The sequence below is a fragment of the Coregonus clupeaformis genome, chromosome 24 (assembly GCF_020615455.1).
Source record: "Coregonus clupeaformis isolate EN_2021a chromosome 24, ASM2061545v1, whole genome shotgun sequence".
Taxonomy (NCBI): Eukaryota; Metazoa; Chordata; class Actinopteri; order Salmoniformes; family Salmonidae; genus Coregonus; species Coregonus clupeaformis.
Window position 1 is genome coordinate 39,469,007 of NC_059215.1, and position 19,429 is coordinate 39,488,435.

At 47.5% G+C, this 19,429-nt stretch overlaps 1 protein-coding gene across 1 annotated transcript in view; it reads left to right on the top strand.

Moving 5' to 3' along the window:
- The first annotated feature begins 665 nt into the window (after positions 1–665).
- LOC121537237 (cadherin EGF LAG seven-pass G-type receptor 3-like) overlaps positions 666–19,429 on the top strand; it is a 69,299-nt gene continuing 50,535 nt past the window's right edge. Inside the window, exons 1-9 of the mRNA XM_045206916.1 lie at positions 666–3,849; positions 12,339–12,676; positions 13,185–13,473; positions 15,588–15,810; positions 16,446–16,561; positions 16,697–16,785; positions 17,344–17,501; positions 17,972–18,135; positions 18,337–18,462. Of these exons, the coding sequence (XP_045062851.1) occupies positions 666–3,849; positions 12,339–12,676; positions 13,185–13,473; positions 15,588–15,810; positions 16,446–16,561; positions 16,697–16,785; positions 17,344–17,501; positions 17,972–18,135; positions 18,337–18,462 (4,687 nt within the window). The remainder of the gene's footprint in view (positions 3,850–12,338; positions 12,677–13,184; positions 13,474–15,587; positions 15,811–16,445; positions 16,562–16,696; positions 16,786–17,343; positions 17,502–17,971; positions 18,136–18,336; positions 18,463–19,429) is intronic.

Below are 19,429 nucleotides of genomic sequence, written 5' to 3' on the forward strand. Positions count from 1 at the left end.
CAGCTCACAATGAGTCAGCTATCGTCACGCCTATATTGTCTTCCATCACCGCTCTCACTATATCAGCCTCTGGACAGGCTGGGGCAATTAAGTCTGGCGTTACTCACAGGGATCTTGTTACCACAAACCTCTTCTCATTCTCCATGGAGCTCAATCTGACTAAACGGGATAGTGAATCAGACTCACCTTCCCGGCCACGGGCTAGCCTCCTCTACACACCTCCTTCCCTTCACATAGGTTCAGCACCACAGGCACAATGGACAGCACCCATGAAAACTTCTACCCAGCTTTCTCCAAATAAACACGCATATTCGGCTCACCACTTTCAGCCATTCTTTTTGGAGAGTGTTCACAACGTCAATAATAATAACAACATCAGAAATTTCAACCAGAACAACAATAACAACAAGGAGAACAAAGAGGGGAATGTTCAGACGAATGATGAAAGTAATGATGCCAATAGTAGACAGGCGTCAGCGGATCTGAGTGGACCATGCTCACAGACACAGCAGGGCTCGGTCCCGGAAGAGTTGCTCCATGCTGCGTGTGTTGACAGCAGCTCTGGCGACAGCTTAACTACTGTCCAGGGGGGCACGCGCCCGCAATTAAAATCCGGTAAACTGGTGCCATTACAACAGGAAGGTGTCAGTCAGCCAGAGAGACATATGGGGGGTGAGGTTGAAGAGGGGTCTGGGGGAGGCGAATTACAGGTGGGGGAGGGGGAAAGACAGGCCAGAGTGGCACGGAGGGAGGAAGTGGAAGAGTGGGAGTCAGAGGGAATAACAAAGAGAGCTACAGCCCAGACAGATGCAACTGTAGAGGCAGAGGGACAGAGAGAGAAAGGTCAGGAGAGGGCCAGCCTCACACAGGCACAGAGTGGAGCAGCAGGAAGAGGGGGGGGGAAGAAAGTGTGGCAGGGGGATGAAAGCACACAGGAAGAAGAAGAGGAGGAAAAACACAGTTCAAGGGGAGAGAGAAGTCTGAAAAGGCAGATAGTGGAAGATGCAGGTGAGAAGGACAGAGAGAAAGAGGTTTTGGTGGTGGGGCGCGCTCGCCGAGCTGCCAACAGACACCCTCACTTTTCCCAGTATAACTTCCAAGTGCAGGTTCCAGAAAACCAGCCCCCAGGCACCTCAGTCATACCAATGTCAGCCACCGACCCAGACGCAGGTGACGCAGGCAGGCTCAGCTACACCATGGCCCCTCTCATGAACAGCAGATCCACTGACTACTTCCACATCGACCCTGACACGGGCCTCATCACCACCTCCCAGGTGCTGGACAGGGAGCACATGGACCTGCACTACTTCCGGGTTACGGCGTCAGACCACGGCTCTCCACGCCTTTCTGGCACCACCATGGTGGCAATCACCGTGGCCGACCGCAATGACCACTCGCCCATCTTTGAGCACACAGAGTACCGGGAGACCATCCGGGAGAACGTGGAAGAGGGCTACCCCATCCTGCAGCTCCGAGCCACTGACCTGGATGCCCCGTCCAACGCCAACATCCGCTACCGCTTCATAGGAGACACCGCTGCTGCCGCCCGGGCCGCATTCGAGATCGATCCCCGCTCAGGGCTGATCACCACGCGGGGCGTGGTCGACCGGGAGACCAACGAGCGCTACACACTCCACGTGGAGGCCAGCGACCAGGGAAGGGAGCCCGGGCCGCGCTCGGCCATCGTTAAGGTCTTCATCACGGTGCTGGACGAGAACGACAACGTGCCCCAGTTCAGCGAGAAGCGCTATGTGGTGGCAGTCAGGGAGGACGTCCGGCCCCACTCTGAGATCCTGAGGGTGAGCGCTACGGACCATGATAAGGATAGCAACGCGGCCGTCCACTACAACATCATCAGTGGGAACAGCCGGGGCCAGTTCTCCATCGACAGTGTGACAGGGGAGATCCAGGTAGTTGCCCCTCTGGACTTCGAGGCAGAGAGGGAATACACTCTGAGGGTCCGAGCCCAGGACAACGGCCGGCCACCGCTCTCCAATAACACAGGTATCATCAGCGTGCAGGTGACCGACGTCAACGACAACCCTCCCATCTTTGTGTCCACGCCGTTCCAGGCGTCAGTGCTGGAGAGCGCCCCCGTGGGAAGCTCCATCCTCCACATCCAGGCCATCGACACCGACTCTGGGGACAACGCCCGTCTGGAGTACAGGCTGACTGGCACCAGCCCTGACACGCCCTTCGTCATTAACTCTGCAACCGGCTGGGTTACGGTCAGTTCGGCCCTCGACCGGGAGTCTGTGGAACACTTCTTCTTTGGGGTGGAGGCTAGAGACTATGGCATCCAACCTCTCTCCGCCACAGCCAGCGTGACTATAACAGTGATGGACGTCAATGACAACAGGCCAGAGTTCCTGCAGAAAGAGTACTTTGTGAGGCTCAACGAGGACGCGGCTGTGGGCACCAGTGTGGTCGTTGTGACCGCGGTCGACCGTGATGTCAACAGTGCGGTCACCTATCAGATCACGGGGGGCAACACCCGTAACCGCTTTGCTATAAGCACAGCCGGGGGATCGGGGATGATCTCTCTAGCACTGCCGCTCGACTACAAACAGGAGCGCCGCTACGTTCTGACTGTGACCGCTTCTGACCGCACGCTACATGACACATGCCAGGTCCACGTCAACATCACGGACGCCAACACGCACCGGCCCGTGTTCCAGAGTGCTCACTACTCGGTGACCGTGAACGAGGACCGCCCCCCGGGCAGCACGGTCGTGGTCATCAGCGCCACGGATGATGACGTTGGCGAGAACTCTCGCATCACCTACTTCCTGGAAGACAACATCCCCCAGTTCCGCATCGACCCATCCAGCGGAGCCATCACCCTGCAAGCCGAGCTGGACTACGAGGACCAAATGACCTACACTCTGGCCATCACCGCCCGGGACAACGGCATCCCACAGAAGTCTGACACCACCTACGTAGAGGTGAATGTGAACGATGTGAACGACAACGCACCACAGTTCCTCAGCCCCAGGTACCAGGGCACTGTCAGTGAAGACGCCCCACCCTTCACTAGCGTCCTACAGATATCCGCCATGGACCGAGATGCCCATGCCAATGGCCGCGTCCAGTACACCTTCCAGAATGGGGAGGACGGTGATGGAGACTTCACCATAGAGCCCACATCGGGCATCGTACGCACGGTCCGTCGTCTGGACCGCGAGAGTGTCCCATTCTATGAACTGACGGCGTACGCCGTGGACCGTGGTGTGCCTCCACAGCGGACGCCCGTCCACATTCAGGTGACGGTTCTCGATGTCAACGACAATGCGCCTGTGTTCCCGGCGGACGACTTTGAGGTTCTAGTGAAGGAGAACAGCGCTGTGGGGTCGGTGGTGGCCCAGATCACAGCCACAGACCCAGACGAGGGGGCCAATGCCCAGATCATGTATCAGATCGTAGAAGGCAACATCCCTGAGATCTTCCAGATGGACATCTTCTCCGGGGAGCTCACCTCCCTCATAGACCTGGACTATGAGGCCCGCTCCGAGTACGTGATCGTGGTCCAGGCCACCTCAGCCCCCCTGGTGAGCCGGGCCACGGTGCGCATCCGGCTGGTGGACCAGAACGACAACCGGCCCCAGCTCCAGGACTTCCAGATCATCTTCAACAATTTTGTGTCCAACCGCTCCAACAGTTTCCCCAGTGGGGTGATCGGCCGGGTGCCGGCCCATGACCCTGATGTGTCAGACCGCCTGTACTACTCCATTGACCAGGGAAACGACCTGCACCTGCTACTGCTCAACCACAGCAGCGGGGAGATCCGGCTGAGCCGCAAGCTGGACAATAACAGAGCCTTGGTGGCCCCCATGCTCATTACTGTCACAGGTGAGAGACAGAGGGAGAAAGTGTGGCTGGATGTGTGAGAGGATGTTGAGAGAGATTTGTGTGTGAAAGAGAGGGTGTTGGTTTGTGTGTGTGTGGGAGAGAGAGAGGGTGGGGTAAGGGCCTGTCAGAAAATGCGAATGAGGGGTATTTGAGATACTTAGGCTCTTGTTCCATGATTAATGTTATTTAGTGAATTAAATGAAAGAGGCGATATGGGACATGGAATGATAAACTGCCTGGTAATGATGGTTTATGATTTATTTAACTGTACAACAGTCATGCATTTTTAGTGTGTTAAATAGCTTTTATATGGCCAGTGTTTTTTTTGTGTGACCTGCTAGCCTATTTACAGAGCTTTTATTCCAATTGCATTGTGGCCGCTTAATGCATATTTGTGTGCGATTATGAATGAGTGTCTTTGTTTGTGTGTATGCACGTATGTACAGTACATGTGAGTGTTTGTGCATCTCTCTTTCTCCCTCTGTACCTGTCCCTTTCAATGTTCCCTCTGCAGTAGGAGTCTCTGTTCATCCTTACCCTCCCTCCATCTCTCCCACACTCAGCCTCTCTCAGCCTCTCTCTGCCCACTCCTCTCCTCCAGGACAGGAGTGTTATGAGATTATAATGAAATACAGTCAGTCTGAGAGCAAGTCTGTCAGATTCATTGTGTGTGCTGCTGTCTGTGTCTTCCTGCCTGGCTCTCCCTCCACTCTCTTCTCCCCTTTAGATGCTCTCTCTCTCGCTCTCTCTCACAATCTCTCTCTCTCTCTCTCTCTCTCTCTCTCTCTCTCTCTCTCTCTCTCTCTCTCTCTCTCTCTCTCTCTCTCTCTCTCTCTCTCTCTCTCTCTCTCTCTCTCTCTCTCTCTCTCTCTCTCTCTCTCTCTCTCTCTCTCTCTGGCTCTATTGCTCTCTCTCTCTCTCTCTCTCTCTGGCTTTCATGCTCTCTCTCTCTATCTCCCTGCTCTTTACTAAGACTAGAGAGAGGGGAGATTAAGATGTAATATAGTCGGTCTAAGATCCCAGCAGGACAGCAGGCCAGGCCTGTACTCATCTGATATCTGTCTCCGTCCATCTGTCTGTCTTTCCTTCCCTGGGGCACCAACACACAACACCACTTCCCCTCTTTTGTGTGTGTGTGTGCGTGCGCGAGTGCTTGCATGTGTATCTGTGTTTGTGTGTGTCTGCACAGTACATATAAATTAGGTGTAGACAGAGAGATTTAGAGAAGAAAGGCAAATTATAGAGATTTGATTTGAGCATTAAATCAAGTCAAAATAAAATACAATTGTATTTATCACATGCTTCGTAGACAACAGGTGTAGACTAACAGTGAAATTCTTACTTACTTATTTTCAAAGTTTAAGTTAAGATAAAAATAGAAATAGTGAAATGAGGAATAAATACACAGTGAATAACGAATAGAAATAACAAGTAAAAATAACGTGGCTGTATATAGGGAGTATAAAATAACATTTCTATATGTAGGGAGTATAAAATAACATGGCTACATTCAGGGAGTATAAAATTACATGGCTATATACAGGGAGTAGAAAATAACATGGCTATATATAGGGAGTAGAAAATAACATGGCTATATACAGGGAGTAGAAAATAACATGGCTATATACAGGGAGTAGAAAATAACATTTCTATACATAGGGAGTAGAAAATAACAAGGGTATATATAGGGAGTAGAAAATAACATGGCTATATACAGGGAGTAGAAAATAACATGGCTATATATAGGGAGTAGAAAATAACATGGCTATATACAGGGAGTAGAAAATAACATTTCTATACATAGGGAGTAGAAAATAACATGGCTATATATAGGGAGTAGAAAATAACATGGCTATATACAGGGAGTAGAAAATAACATTTCTATATATAGGGAGTAGAAAATAACATGGCTATATATAGGGAGTAGAAAATAACATGGCTATATATAGGGAGTAGAAAATAACATGGCTATATATAGGGAGTAGAAAATAACATGGCTATATACAGGGAGTAGAAAATAACATGGCTATATATAGGGAGTAGAAAATAACATGGCTATATATAGGGAGTAGAAAATAACATTTCTATACATAGGGAGTAGAAAATAACATGGCTATATACAGGGAGTAGAAAATAACATGGCTATATACAGGGAGTAGAAAATAACATGGCTATATACAGGGAGTAGAAAATAACATGGCTATATACAGGGAGTAGAAAATAACATGGCTATATACAGGGAGTAGAAAATAACATTTCTATACATAGGGAGTAGAAAATAACATGGCTATATACAGGGAGTAGAAAATAACATGGCTATATACAGGGAGTAGAAAATAACATGGCTATATACAGGGAGTAGAAAATAACATGGCTATATATAGGGAGTAGAAAATAACATGGCTATATACAGGGAGTAGAAAATAACATGGCTATATACAGGGAGTAGAAAATAACATGGCTATATACAGGGAGTAGAAAATACATGGCTATATATAGGGAGTAGAAAATAACATGGCTATATACAGGGAGTAGAAAATAACATGGCTATATACAGGGAGTAGAAAATAACATTTCTATACATAGGGAGTAGAAAATAACATGGCTATATATAGGGAGTAGAACATAACATGGCTATATATAGGGAGTAGAAAATAACATGGCTATATACAGGGAGTAGAAAATAACATTTCTATACATAGGGAGTAGAAAATAACATGGCTATATATAGGGAGTAGAAAATAACATGGCTATATACAGGGAGTAGAAAATAACATTTCTATATATAGGGAGTAGAAAATAACATGGCTATATACAGGGAGTAGAAAATAACATGGCTATATACAGGGAGTATAAAATAACATGGCTACATTCAGGGAGTATAAAATTACATGGCTACATACAGGGAGCATAAAATTACATGGCTATATACAGGGAGTAGAAAATAACATGGCTATATATAGGGAGTAGAAAATAACATGGCTATATACAGGGAGTACCAGTACCGAGTCGATATGCAGGGGTACGAGGTAATTGAGGTAGCTATGTAATGTACATATAGGTAGGGGTAAAGTGACTAGGCAACAGGATAAATAATAGACAGTAGCAGCAGCGTATGTGCAAAAAAGTTAGTGTGTTAGTGCAAAAAAGGGTCAATGCAGGTAGTCCAGGTAGCCATTTGATTACCAGTCTTGTTTAGAAGTCTTATGGCTTAGGGGTAGAAGCTGTTCAGGGTCCTGTTGGTTCCAGACTTGGTGCATCGATTGCTGTGCGGTAGAAGAGAGAACTGTCTGTGGCTTGGTTGGCTGGAGTCTTTGACCATTTTTAGGGCCTTCCTCTGACACCGCCTGATATAGAGGTCCTGGATGGCAGGGAGCTAAGCCCCAGTGATGTACTAGGCCATACACACTACCCTTTGCAGCACCTTGCAGTCGGATGCCAAGCAGTTGCCATACCAAGTGCTGATGCAACCAGTCAAGATGCTCTCGATGGTGAAGCTGTAGAACCTTTTGAGGATCTGAGGGCCCATGCCAAATCTTTTCAGCCTCCTGAGGGGGAAGAGGTGTTGTTGTGCCCTCTTCACGACTTTGTTGGTATGTTTGAACCATGATAGAGCCATAGTGATGTGGACACCGAGGAACTTGAAGCTCTCAACCCGCTCTACTACAGCCCTGCCGATGAGAATGGGGGCGTGCTCGGCACTCCGTTTCCTGTATTCCACGATCAGCTCCTTTCTCTTACTGACGTTGAGGGAGAAGTTGTTGTTTCTGACCTCCTCCCTATAGGCTGTCTCATTGTTGTCGGTGATCAGGCCTACCACCGTCGTGTGTCGGCAAACCTAATGATGGTTTTGGAGACGTGCGCGGCCATACAGTTGTGGGTGAACAGGGAGTACAGGAGGGGACAAAGCATGCACCCCTGAGGGGTCCCCGTGTTGAGGGGCAACGTGGCAGTTGTGTTGTTGCCTACCCTCACCACCTGGGGGCGGCCCGTCAGGAAGTCCAGGATCCAGTTGCAGAGGGAGGTGTTCAGTCCCAGGGACCTTAGCTTAGTGATGAGCTTGGAGGGCACTATGGTGTTGAACGCTAAGCTGTAGTCTGCATTCTCACGCAGGTGTTCCTTTTGTCCAAGTGGGAAAGGGCAGTGTGGAGTCCAATGTAGTTTGCATCATCTGTGGGGTGGTATGAGAATTTGACAGGATCCAGGGTGTCAGGGATGATGGCGTTGATGTGAGCCATGACCAGCCTTTCAAAGCATTTCATGGCTACAGATGTGAGTGCTAAGGGTGATAGTCATTTAGATAGGTTACCTTGGCATTCTTGAGCACAGGGACTATGGTGGTCTGCTTGAAACGTGGGTATTACAGACTGGGTCAGGGAGAGGTTGAAAATGTAAGTGAAGAAACTTGCTGCTGGTTAGCGCATGGTAATCCATCTGGACCTGTGGCCTTGTGAATGTTAACCTGTTTAAAGGTCTTACTCACATCAGCTACGGAGAGCGTGATCACAGAGTCGTCTGGAACAACTGATGCTCACACGCATGGTTCAGTGTTGCTTGCCTAGAAGCGAGCATAGAAGGCTTGTCTGCTAGGCTCGTGTCACTGGGCAGCTTGTGGCTGGGTTTCCCTTTGTAATCCGTGATAGTTTGCAAGCCCTACCTCATCCGACGAGTGTCAGAGCCGGTGTAGTAGGATTCGATCTTAGTCCTGTTTGATGACATCAGAGGGCGTAGCGGGATTTCTTATACGGGTCCGGGTTAGTGTACCTCTCCTTGAAAGCGGCAGCTCTAGCCTGTAGGTAATGTTGCCCGTAATCCATGGATTCTGGTTGGGATACGTACGTACGTGTGGTCACTGTGGGGACGACGTTGTCGATGCACTTATTAATGAAGCCGGAGACTGATGTGGTAAACTCCTCAATGCCATCGGATGAATCCCAGAACATATTCCAGTCTGTGCTAGCGAAACAGTCCTGTAGCTTAGCATCCACTTCATCGGACCACTTCCATATTGAGAGCTTCGCTGGTACTTCCTGTTTGAGTTTCTGCTTGTAAGCAGGAATCAGGAGGATAGAATTATGGTTAGATTTGCCAAATGGAGAGTGAGGGAGATCTTTGTATGCGTCTCTGTGTGGGGAGTAAAGGTGATCTAGAGTATTTTCAACCTCTAGTTTCACAGGTGACATGCTGGTAGAAATGAGGTAGACATACTAGGCACATCGACGGTACCGATTTCAGACGAGTCCCCTGACACTTTTCCATAGAGTGGTCATAATAGTTTGTATGTCAAACCGTTCGGACGCTACAGACGTTTTTGTGAGAAGACCGATTTCCGGGATGTCTCATGGTCTGATAAACACCACTCTAGCTCTAACACCTTTCACCACAGATGCGGAAGTGCGACATAGGTGGATGCGGTGGACTGAGACTCATTCAATGATATCTCTAGCTTAAACTGACGGATCTTGATGTGGATCTTTTTATTATGTTACTTAGATTGACTCTAGGGGGTTTTAAAACGTGCGTTGTACACCTTTGTTTACCATCCAACATACATCATTGTGTTCTTGACTGATCATGCATGGAAGGGCAAGAGTTTACACAGTTTACAGTGTCCGTAAAGAGGTCCTTCTCTTCCTACTCCAGTTGTAGGATTTTCCCAATAAATAATCCCTCTGTAATGCACTTTATTAAACCCAAGAGACAGCAGGGTACAATACCCCTCTCTTTCCTCTGTCAACGTCATCCTTTACTTATTCAACAGACATAAATACATCCTGTAGTGAGTGTCCAGGCGTATTTTATGTGTGTGTGTGTGTGTTTGTGTGTGTGTAAGTACAGTATAGTCAATGAGTCATTTCTCATTATATACATACAGTAGTTGTCAAGTATTCAGACCCCTTGACTTTTTCCAAATTTTGTTACGTTTCGGCCTTATTCTAAAATTGATTAAATTGTTGTTTTTCCTCATCAATCTGCACACAATACTACATAATGACAAAGCAAAAACAGGTTTTTAGAAATTTTAGCAAATCTGTAGATAGATCTGTACATCTGGGTAGGAATGAGTGTTGAGGAGGATAATGTGTAGTTAAGATCAGTGAGACTTTAAGCATCTGTCTAAGTGCAATGCATTTTTATGCTTATGCCTTATGTGTGTGTTTGTTAATATGGTGGAGTAATGTGTGTGTGTGTACGTTTTTGTGTAAGCGTGAGTGTGTGTGTGCATCCGTGCATCTGTGTGTGTCTGTACGTGTGTGTGTTTGTGTGTGTGAGTGTGGTTTAATGTCTTGTAAAGATGCAATTTAAGCCTACAGAGAGCCCTTTTACTGTGTGGTTTATTCCGCTCTGCACTGAGAGTAATGAGTGCTCAGACCTCAGGGGGAGAGGGGCTTTTAAAACAAACAGAGCGCGGAAATCATCTGTCAGACCACTGCCTGTAGTGTGTGTGTGTGTGTGTGTGTGTGTGTGTGTTCACACGTGCAAGAGTGTGAATGCATGCAGGCTATGGATGCGTGCCTTTCTGGTTGTGTGTGTTTCTTTCTAGGTGACTGTGCTTACGCTACACTTGATGTTGTTAACTTTTAATAATTTCCATCCATTTGAAAAGGCCAACCCCTGTTCAGTTTCCCCTGATATGACTGGAGGGAAAGGGAGCTGTGTGTGTACATGAAATTAAAGTTGTTCAGGCGCAGGCTGAAGTGAGGGAGGAGCAAAGCAAGGCAAGGCTCCATCTCTTTAAAAGGGTTTCGTTACTGATATAGGCAGCAGGCAGCTTGCTATTTCCAGCTGAGCTTTAGGAAAGGAAGCATTACTTATGTCTAGGAGGCTGTAAAAGCTCTATTAGCCAAGTCTACCTGGAAGAGCCCCTCTCAACCCACCAGCCTTAAAACGCCCCTCCTCCGTTTGAAGTGTGGATTCACAACACGAAAACATGGATAGGAGCAAAACGAAACCCACAAAGTGTTATTTACAAACTCCTGTTTTCCCTCGGTGCTTAAAAATGCTAAAATAACCTTCATTTATGGTTTGGGGAGGGTTATACAAGTTTAAAGACTAGAACGGTAGCTTAGCTTTAGAGGGCCAGTGGCTATGCATTAGGTCTGGGTTTTATTGTACTCTCTGTAGCTACCTGCTTCTGAGTGAGTTAGCTACTAGCTGCTAGCTGGGTTATATTATTAAACTGCATGTACAGTATTCAGTTCCTAAGTTAGTTATCTGATGGCGCGGTTATTTTGTAGTCTTTGTAGGCTACCTGCTCCTGACTTAGCTAGCTGCAAGCTCGGTTATATTGTACTGTTTTGGATTAGCTTATATTGTAGCTCACTGTATGTACCTGCTACGTAGCTGGTTGCTGGACAGAAGCCAGGTATGGGGGCCAAATCACACACGATTATCCTCTTAACTACGATACTTCTCATTTCAATAAGAAAGGGTATCAGGAGTAATTAGGAATGCATTTTTGCAAGCTATTCAATGAGGCCATTGTAATATCCTTTGCCTGAGCAGTATCCCCTATTTTGTATTCTGTTTTTATAATTAGTTTCTCTTTTTACAATGAGAGAAAGTCGCCAATATCCAATGTTTTTTCCCATATTATTTCTTGAACATGGATAAATTAATTTAGGTTTAAGCCTTCCTCTTATAATCCTGTTCGACCCTCTGGCTGTTCATTTATTAACGTCTGGTGTGTGTGTATGTGTATGTATGTGTGTATGTGTGTGTATTGTGTGTGTGTGTGTGTGTGTGTGTGTGTGTGTGTGTGTGTGTGTGAGGTCAATAGGGAGTCAGCCTCCTCATAATCCTGTAATCAAACCAGCTGCCACCACACCCCTCCCCCCACAGTGTCAACATTCTCATTCTGCCTCCTTTCTCTACTTTTCTCTCAGTAGCTCCACCGACCCTCTCACTCTCTCTCTCTCTCTCTCTCTCTCTCTTTCTCCCTCTCTCTCTTTCTCTCTCGCTCTCTCTCTCTCTGTCTGTCTCTCTTTCTCACTCTCTCATTATTTTCTATCATCTATTTCTTGCAGTTTTCATATTCACATGCATGTAATTGTTCTTGTAGTATTATACTCAATTCATTTTTTGGGTCTTCTGTGGTTTCAAATTGTATTTTTATTTTTTTGATTATATTGTACTCTCATCATTGCTTTTATAGTAATAATTTTGGGCAATCTCAGGAAAAGTAGTCTAATTATCATGATAAAAGGAGGATAAAACTGCTCTTTGCACTGATAGACAATTTAAGTGTGTGTGTGTGTATGTGTGTGTGTGTATGTGTGTGTGCGTGTGTGTGTGTGCATGTGTGTGTGTGTGCGTGCGTGTGCACACACTTGTATGTATGAGTGGGGGCAGGGGAAGATTATGGTCAAGATCATGCACTTGTAAGACGGCGGCTCACGCTAACTAAATATATGTATCTCTAGAGATTGACGTTGCGACCTCATGCCCCTCTCTCTCCTCCCCATCCCCCCTCCCCTCCTCTCTCTCAGACGGTATCCACAGTATCTCGGCCCAGTGCATCCTCCGAGTGCTCATCATCACAGAGGACATGTTGAGCAGCAGCGTGACGGTGCGCCTTCAAAACATGTCCCAGGACCACTTCCTGTCCCCTCTGCTTGGTCACTTCCTGGAGGGGGTGTCGGCGGTGCTGTCCGTCCCTCCGGAGGACGTGTTTGTTTTCAATATCCAGCCGGACGGCGAGGCGGGGGGAATACTGAATGTTAGTTTCACTGCGGCGCTGCCCGGGGGTAACTTTTTCCCCTCTGAAGCCCTGGAAGAGCAACTCTACCTCAACCGGCCACACCTCACCTCCCTGGCACAGATGGAGGTACGGAGAGGAGGAGAAACAGACAGATCAGTCAGGAATATAATATGATATCATATATATATGCGAATAGACATTTGTCATTACACACTAATACACACATTACATTACATTTACGTCATTTAGCAGACATATAGATGTAAGCACCTACTGTAACTATCATGTCTACATGACCATAGTTTATGTACACACACACACTCTCTCTCTCTCTCTCTCTCTCTCTCTCTCTCTCTCTCTCTCTCTCTCTCTCTCTCTCTCTCTCTCTCTCTCTCTCTCTCTCTCTCTCTCTCTCTCTCTCTCTCTCTCTCTCTCTCTCTCTCTCTCTCCTCTCTCTCTCTCTCTCTCTCTCTCTCTCTCTCTCTCTCTCTCTCTCTCTCTCTCTCTCTCTCTCTCTCTCTCTCTCTCTCTCTCTCTCTCTCTCTCTCTCTCTCTCTCTCTCTCTCTCACACTACCACTGTCTTTCCCACCCATCCACTGAAGTGAAACCATCTGTGTGTGTGTTGTATAACAGGTGCTCCCGTTCGATGACAACGTGTGTCTGCGGGAGCCGTGTCAGAACTACATGAAGTGCATCTCGGTGCTTCGCTTCAACAGCTCTGCTCCCTTCATCTCCTCTCCCTCCGTCCTGTTCCGGCCCATCCACCCCATCGCCGGGCTGCGCTGCCGCTGCCCCGCAGGCTTCACTGGGGACTACTGCGAGACGGAGATCAACCTGTGTTACTCCAACCCTTGTTTCAACGGAGGGGTGTGTGCTCGCAGGGAGGGAGGCTACACCTGTATCTGCAGAGAAGACTACACCGGTAGACTACACAGCTAATGGGGTGTTGTCACTGCTTGTGTGTGTATGTGTGTGTGTGTGTGTGTGTGGGGGGTATGAAAAACGCTCCATATGGAGTGATGAAGGAGAGAGGGAGAGATGGAGCAGGAGATAAAGGGAGTGAGAGAAGGTAAGATAGGAAGAAGGAGAAGAGGCTTCTGAGGCAGAGAGAGGGAAAGAGAAGGATGTAGAGAGAGAAAGAGAGAGAAAGAAGGATGTAGAGAGAGAATAGGGAAGTAAGGAGGTAAAGACAGAGACTGAGGGAAGGAGGAAGAGAAAGAAAAAGAGAAAGTGAGAGGGAAGGAGGTAGAGCGAGCGAGAAGGAAGGAGGTAGAGAGAGAGATGGCCTCTGGGTACCATGTGTGGGAGCGAAGAAAGGGTAGTAGGGGGAGCGACAGCTTTGATGAATAAAACATCCTATGAATGAAGGGGTGTGAATGCATTAGCTGGAGAAATAAAACAGATATACAGAGAGAATGAGGAAGAGAGAAGAGAGGAAATTGAACGCAGGAGGGAAATATAAAGTAGAGCTAGGGAGAAACGGATCGAGGCCAATAGGAAGATTGTTTTAAGGATGTGCAGGAACAGGGATGAGAGAACGAGGGAGGAAGAGAGGAAGAGGGGAAGTCAGGATGGACTGCGGCGTGGGGAGAAGAAAAGAGGGAGAGGAGAGGGGGAGGAGAACAGAAATAGTGCTCTGTTTTTCCGTAGTAAAGAGAGTTAGAGAGGCACTAGTAGAATGGAGAGCGTAAGTGCAATCTATCCATCTTAGGGAGAGCTTTTGTACGGTAATTGCTCTATATCCATGTACGTCTGCAGATAATATGAATGTAGAAGCTGATCTCTGCTCTCTATCTTGTTTGAGTGGGCCTTGAGTGTGTTGAGTGAGTGCAGATTTGTACAGTAGAAAATGATAGGAGAGCATAAGTGAAGTGAAGTGAAGTGAAAAGAATCTTCTGTTCTTTGCCGGGGTGGATGAAAGAGTTGATCTTAGCTCTGTTCTGTCTGTCTGTCTCACCAGACAAATAATTCATGATTATTAATGTCTGTTTATTTATTTTAATATTAATGAGTCAGTGTGTGCGTGCGTGCATTTGTGTGTGAGCATACACGTGCGAGAAAGAGAGAGAGAAAAATAATGTAATTGGTGTGTGTGTGTGTGTGTGTATGTTTCTTGGGGGTGATTTGTAGTGTTGGTGTGTGTTTGGCAGGACCAGCTGGCAGTGAGTGCTTCTGCCTGGGGGTCCGGGGGAATAGAAAGGAGAGAGGAGGGGGGGAAAGTGGGGTGAAAGCCGTTTAAACTCTTGATGCTTTTAGGCGCAAAACCCTGGCATGTTTTAACACCATACCCATCATACCGGGGGGTACAGACAGTCAGTTTGTGTGCGTGTCAGCATGTGTGCCCATTCGTGTGTAAGGAAACATACAGTACTTGCACGAGGAAAAGTCCAGGGCACTCTGCGGTCTCACCCACAAAGCACAATCGTCTGGCTAGTGGTTGGTTTTTAAACCATGCCAGTGGCTGCATTCATCACAGTAGTGCCTCGACGCTGAACAAACATTGTGCCAACGCTGAGACAACATTAGGCCCGCCATACAAAGGCCTAGCCTGCAGGTTTAACATGATCAGCATGTCTCCATGGACCTCAGCAGGCCTCTAAACTGGAGGCCTGGAGGAGCAGTGTGTCTGCAGGGTGAAGGCAGTACATCACCACACTGTTTATGCACCAGCTCATTGTCAGTGAGGATGGCTGGAGCAGTCTAGCTCTCTAGCTGGGATATTGGACTCACATGAGTCTGACTATACGTGTTTTATTTGCTGGGGATTCAGCTGAGACTACTACGGCTATACTGTGGTTCTGTTAAGAAAAATATTTGTGTGTGTCCATTTGTGTTTATGCCTAGTTTATTACGTGAATAAATGGTTCTGTTTATGTGTGTATTAGGTGTAAGTCTGTTGTATGGTCCATATAGTTAGGATACTATGTGGACCATGCACACTTTAGGTTTCTGTATTTGTATTGATCAGTGCTGTATTATACAGTATTGTGTGTATGCACTGTATGTATAGTAACCTGTGTGCCCTGTCCTTCCCAGGCGAGCGGTGTGAGTGGGACAGGCGTCAGGGCCGCTGTGTCCCTGGGGTGTGTAGGAATGGAGGGATGTGCAGGGAGCTGTCTGGAGGGGGGTTCCGCTGTGAGTGCCCTGGAGGGGGGTACGAGCGGCCCTACTGCGCTGTCACCGCACGCTCCTTCCCCCCCAAGTCCTTTATCATGTTCCGAGGCCTCCGCCAGAGATTCCACCTCTCCATCTCTCTCACGTGAGTACCGAACATCTTTCTCTCTGTCTCATTCTTTTCAATCTTTCTTTTTAGCACCTTTCTCCAATTCCTGCTCTTTCGTTCATCTGTCATTTTGGCCCCACTTGGGACCTGTCCTGGCCCCTTGGCGTGTTCTGATTGGTCAGAGGGTGGTTGCTAGGGTGAAGTGGTCATAAATGTGATTTACATTTGATTAATTTAGGAGACGCTCTTATCCAGAGCGACTTACTGTAGTGAGTGCATACATGTTGTACTTTTTTGTACTGATCTCAGGTGTAACTAAATCCCATGACTCAGAGGTCCACTGGAATGGATGTTTTATTAAATACTACTTTTATATACTACTATATTCTAGTACATACTCATATAACCTTGCAGTGGAGTAACACTTTCAGTCTTATACCGTACCATGTGTTAAGAACACTGTAGTAGAGCTTATAGCACACATATAAGACCAGGGAAAACCCTATGATAAAAGGCTGACACCACATCATCATTGTTAACATAACAAACCTAGTATTTCACCCATGCAAGTGGACAAAAGTCTGGTTTTGGGTCTGGGCTGGTTACTGGGGTGGATGTGTGAGGGATGGTTATAACTCACAGCGCCCTTACATGGTTGTGGTGTGTTACAGCTTTGCCACCCTGGAGAACAGTGGCCTCCTCTTCTATAACGGCCGCTTCAACGAGAAACACGACTTCCTGGCTCTGGAGATCTTAGAGGGCCAGGTGGTGCTCAAGTACTCCACAGGTGGGTGTCTATTATCTGTGTGAGTGTGTGTGTGTGTGTGTGTGTGTGTGTGTGTGTGTGTGTCTGTGTGTCCAACCTATATAATGGTAGGTGAAACCCTGGTTTGAGTGTGACCTCTGACCTATCTGTCCCCAGGTGAATCGTCCACTCAGGTGAGCCCCTTCCTACCTGGGGGCGTAGCCGATGGCAACTGGCACACTGTCCACATCCATTACTACAACAAGGTGAGTCCCAGTGTGTGTGTGTGTGTGTGTGTCTCTACTACACATACCATGCATTTTTTACAAATTTCTCCACTCCTCCATTTTTTGTCAACCCTGTGAGTTCCCCTGCCATCTTAGCCCATGTGTGTGTTCCTTTGTATGTCAAACTTTCTGCCCTCTCTCAAATCAAATCAAATCAAATCAAATCGAAATTTAGTGTAGAATAACATTGAAACGCTCACTTACGGGCCTTTCCCAACAATGCACAGAGAAAAATAGAAAAATAATAGACACAATTATAACACAAGGAATAAATACACAATGAGTACAAAAAAAGTTAAGATCAGCGTAAAAAAACCCACACAAAATAGAAGAATTGGTTAGAAGCCCGTAAAACGGCTGCTATCCACTGCAGCGCCATCTTAGTCATCTCCGACAGCCCACTTGTGTGTGTACTGTATATGACTATCTCTCTTTGTTTCAGCACAAGCGGAAAGAGTACAGCAGGGTGTTTTGGTGTACATGCTTGTGTGTGTGTTCTGTATGTGTTATATTTCACTGTCCCTATCTTTGCCCCAGCCCAAGCGTAGTGTGAGTGGGGAGGCCCAGGGTCCGTCTGATGAGAAGGTGGCGGTGGTCAGTGTGGATGACTGTGACACGGCCGTGTCGCTACGCTTCGGAACGCAGCTCGGCAACTACAGCTGTGCTGCTCAGGGCAAGCAGACCAGCTCCAAGAAGTGAGTCTCTCTCTCTCTCTCTCTCTCTCTCTCTCTCTCTCTCTCTCTCTCTCTCTCTCTCTCTCTCTCTCTCACACACACACACACACACACACACACATGGGCGTCAATTGCAAGTCAGTGTCAGGGTTAAACGCTCAGCATTGCCACTTAAGCCTCTTCTCCCTGTCTAGACTTGACAAGTCACCACATCACTGCTGCTGTGCTCTGTAAGCTCTGGGGAAAGTACAAGGATAAAATCTAATAATGCTGTGTCTCTCTCTCTCTCTCTCTCGCTCCCTCTCTCCCAATCTCTCTCTCTCTCTCTCTCTCTCTCTCTCTCTCTCTCTCCCTATCTCTCTCTCTCTCTCTCTCTCTCTCTCTCTCTCTCTCTCTCTCTCTCTCGCTCTCTCTCTCTTTCTATCTCTCTCTCTCTTTCTATCTCTCTCTCTCTCTCTCCCTCTCTCTCTGTCTCTATTTCTCCTTCTCAGATCTCTGGATCTCACCGGTCCCTTGTTTTTGGGCGGAGTGCCCAACACGCCTGATAATTTTCCATTCCACACCCGCGAGTTTATCGGCTGTATGAAAGACCTCCACATCGACAACAGTCCTTTGGACCTGGCTGGATACATCGCTAACAATGGAACCCTACCTGGTCTGTATGGTTGTTCCACACTGTGAAATCAATCCTAACATTCACTTAAGCCAAATGTTATTTTAGTCATGCATTGATGTCATTGGGAGACGAAGTGAACATTTGACTTAAGTGGAAATTAGGATTCACTTCTGATGTACAGGAAGCTGCCATTTTGGTTGAGCTTGTTAAAAATGTAGTTGTTTTCTCTGGTTCTGATAGGCTGTAGTGCCAAGATGCCCTTCTGTAAATCCAACCCGTGTCAGAATGGAGGAACGTGCCAAGTGAGCTGGGAGACCTTCTCATGTGACTGCCCCCTAGGTTTTGGAGGGAAGGACTGCAGCCATGGTGAGAAACACCCTGATACTTATCGAGATTCCCTAAAAACATGCCACTTCGATACAGCTACGACCGGAAGTGACTTTTTCGTAGCAGGTTTAGAAAACTTACGCAGCAGGTTAGGAGAATTAACCTAGCAGGTTAGGGGAATTAGGTTAAGATTAAGGTTAAGGGTTAGGGTTAGCAAAAATGCTCTCCTTATCTACTATGTGCCCAAGAAAGCGAAGGTAACCTCCTTAAATCACTACCGCCTTGTAGCACTCACGTCGGTAGCCATGAAGTGCTTTGAAAGCCTGGTCATGGCTCACATCAACACCATCAACACCATCATCCCGGAAACCCTAGACCCAGTCTAATTCGCATACCGGCCCAACAGATCCACAGATGACGCAATCTCAATCGCACTCCACACTGCCCTTTCCCACCTGGACAAAAGGAACACCTATGTGAGAATGCTGTTCATTGACTACAGCTTAGCGTTCAACACCATAGTGCCCACAAAGCTCATCACTAAGCTAAGGACCCTGGGACAAAACACCTCCCTCTGCAACTGGATCCTGGACCTCCTGATGGGCCAACCACAGGTGGTAAGGGTAGGCAACAACACATCTTCCACGCTGATCCTCAACACAGGGGCCCCTCAGGGGTGCGTGCTTAGTCCCCTCCTGTACTCCCTGTTCACCCACAACTGCGTGGCCAAGCACGACTCCAACACCATGATTAGGTTTGCTGATGACACAACAGTGGTAGGCCTGATTACGACAACGATGAGATAGCCTATAGAGACCTGGCAGTGTGGTGCCAGGACAACAACCTCTCCCTCAACATGAGCAAGACAAAGGAGCTGATCGTGGACTACAGGAAAAAGAGGACCGAACACGCCCCCATTCACATTGACGGGGCTGTAGTGGACCAAGTTCCTTGGTGTCCACTTCACCAACAAACTATCATGGTCCAAACACACCAAGACAGTAGT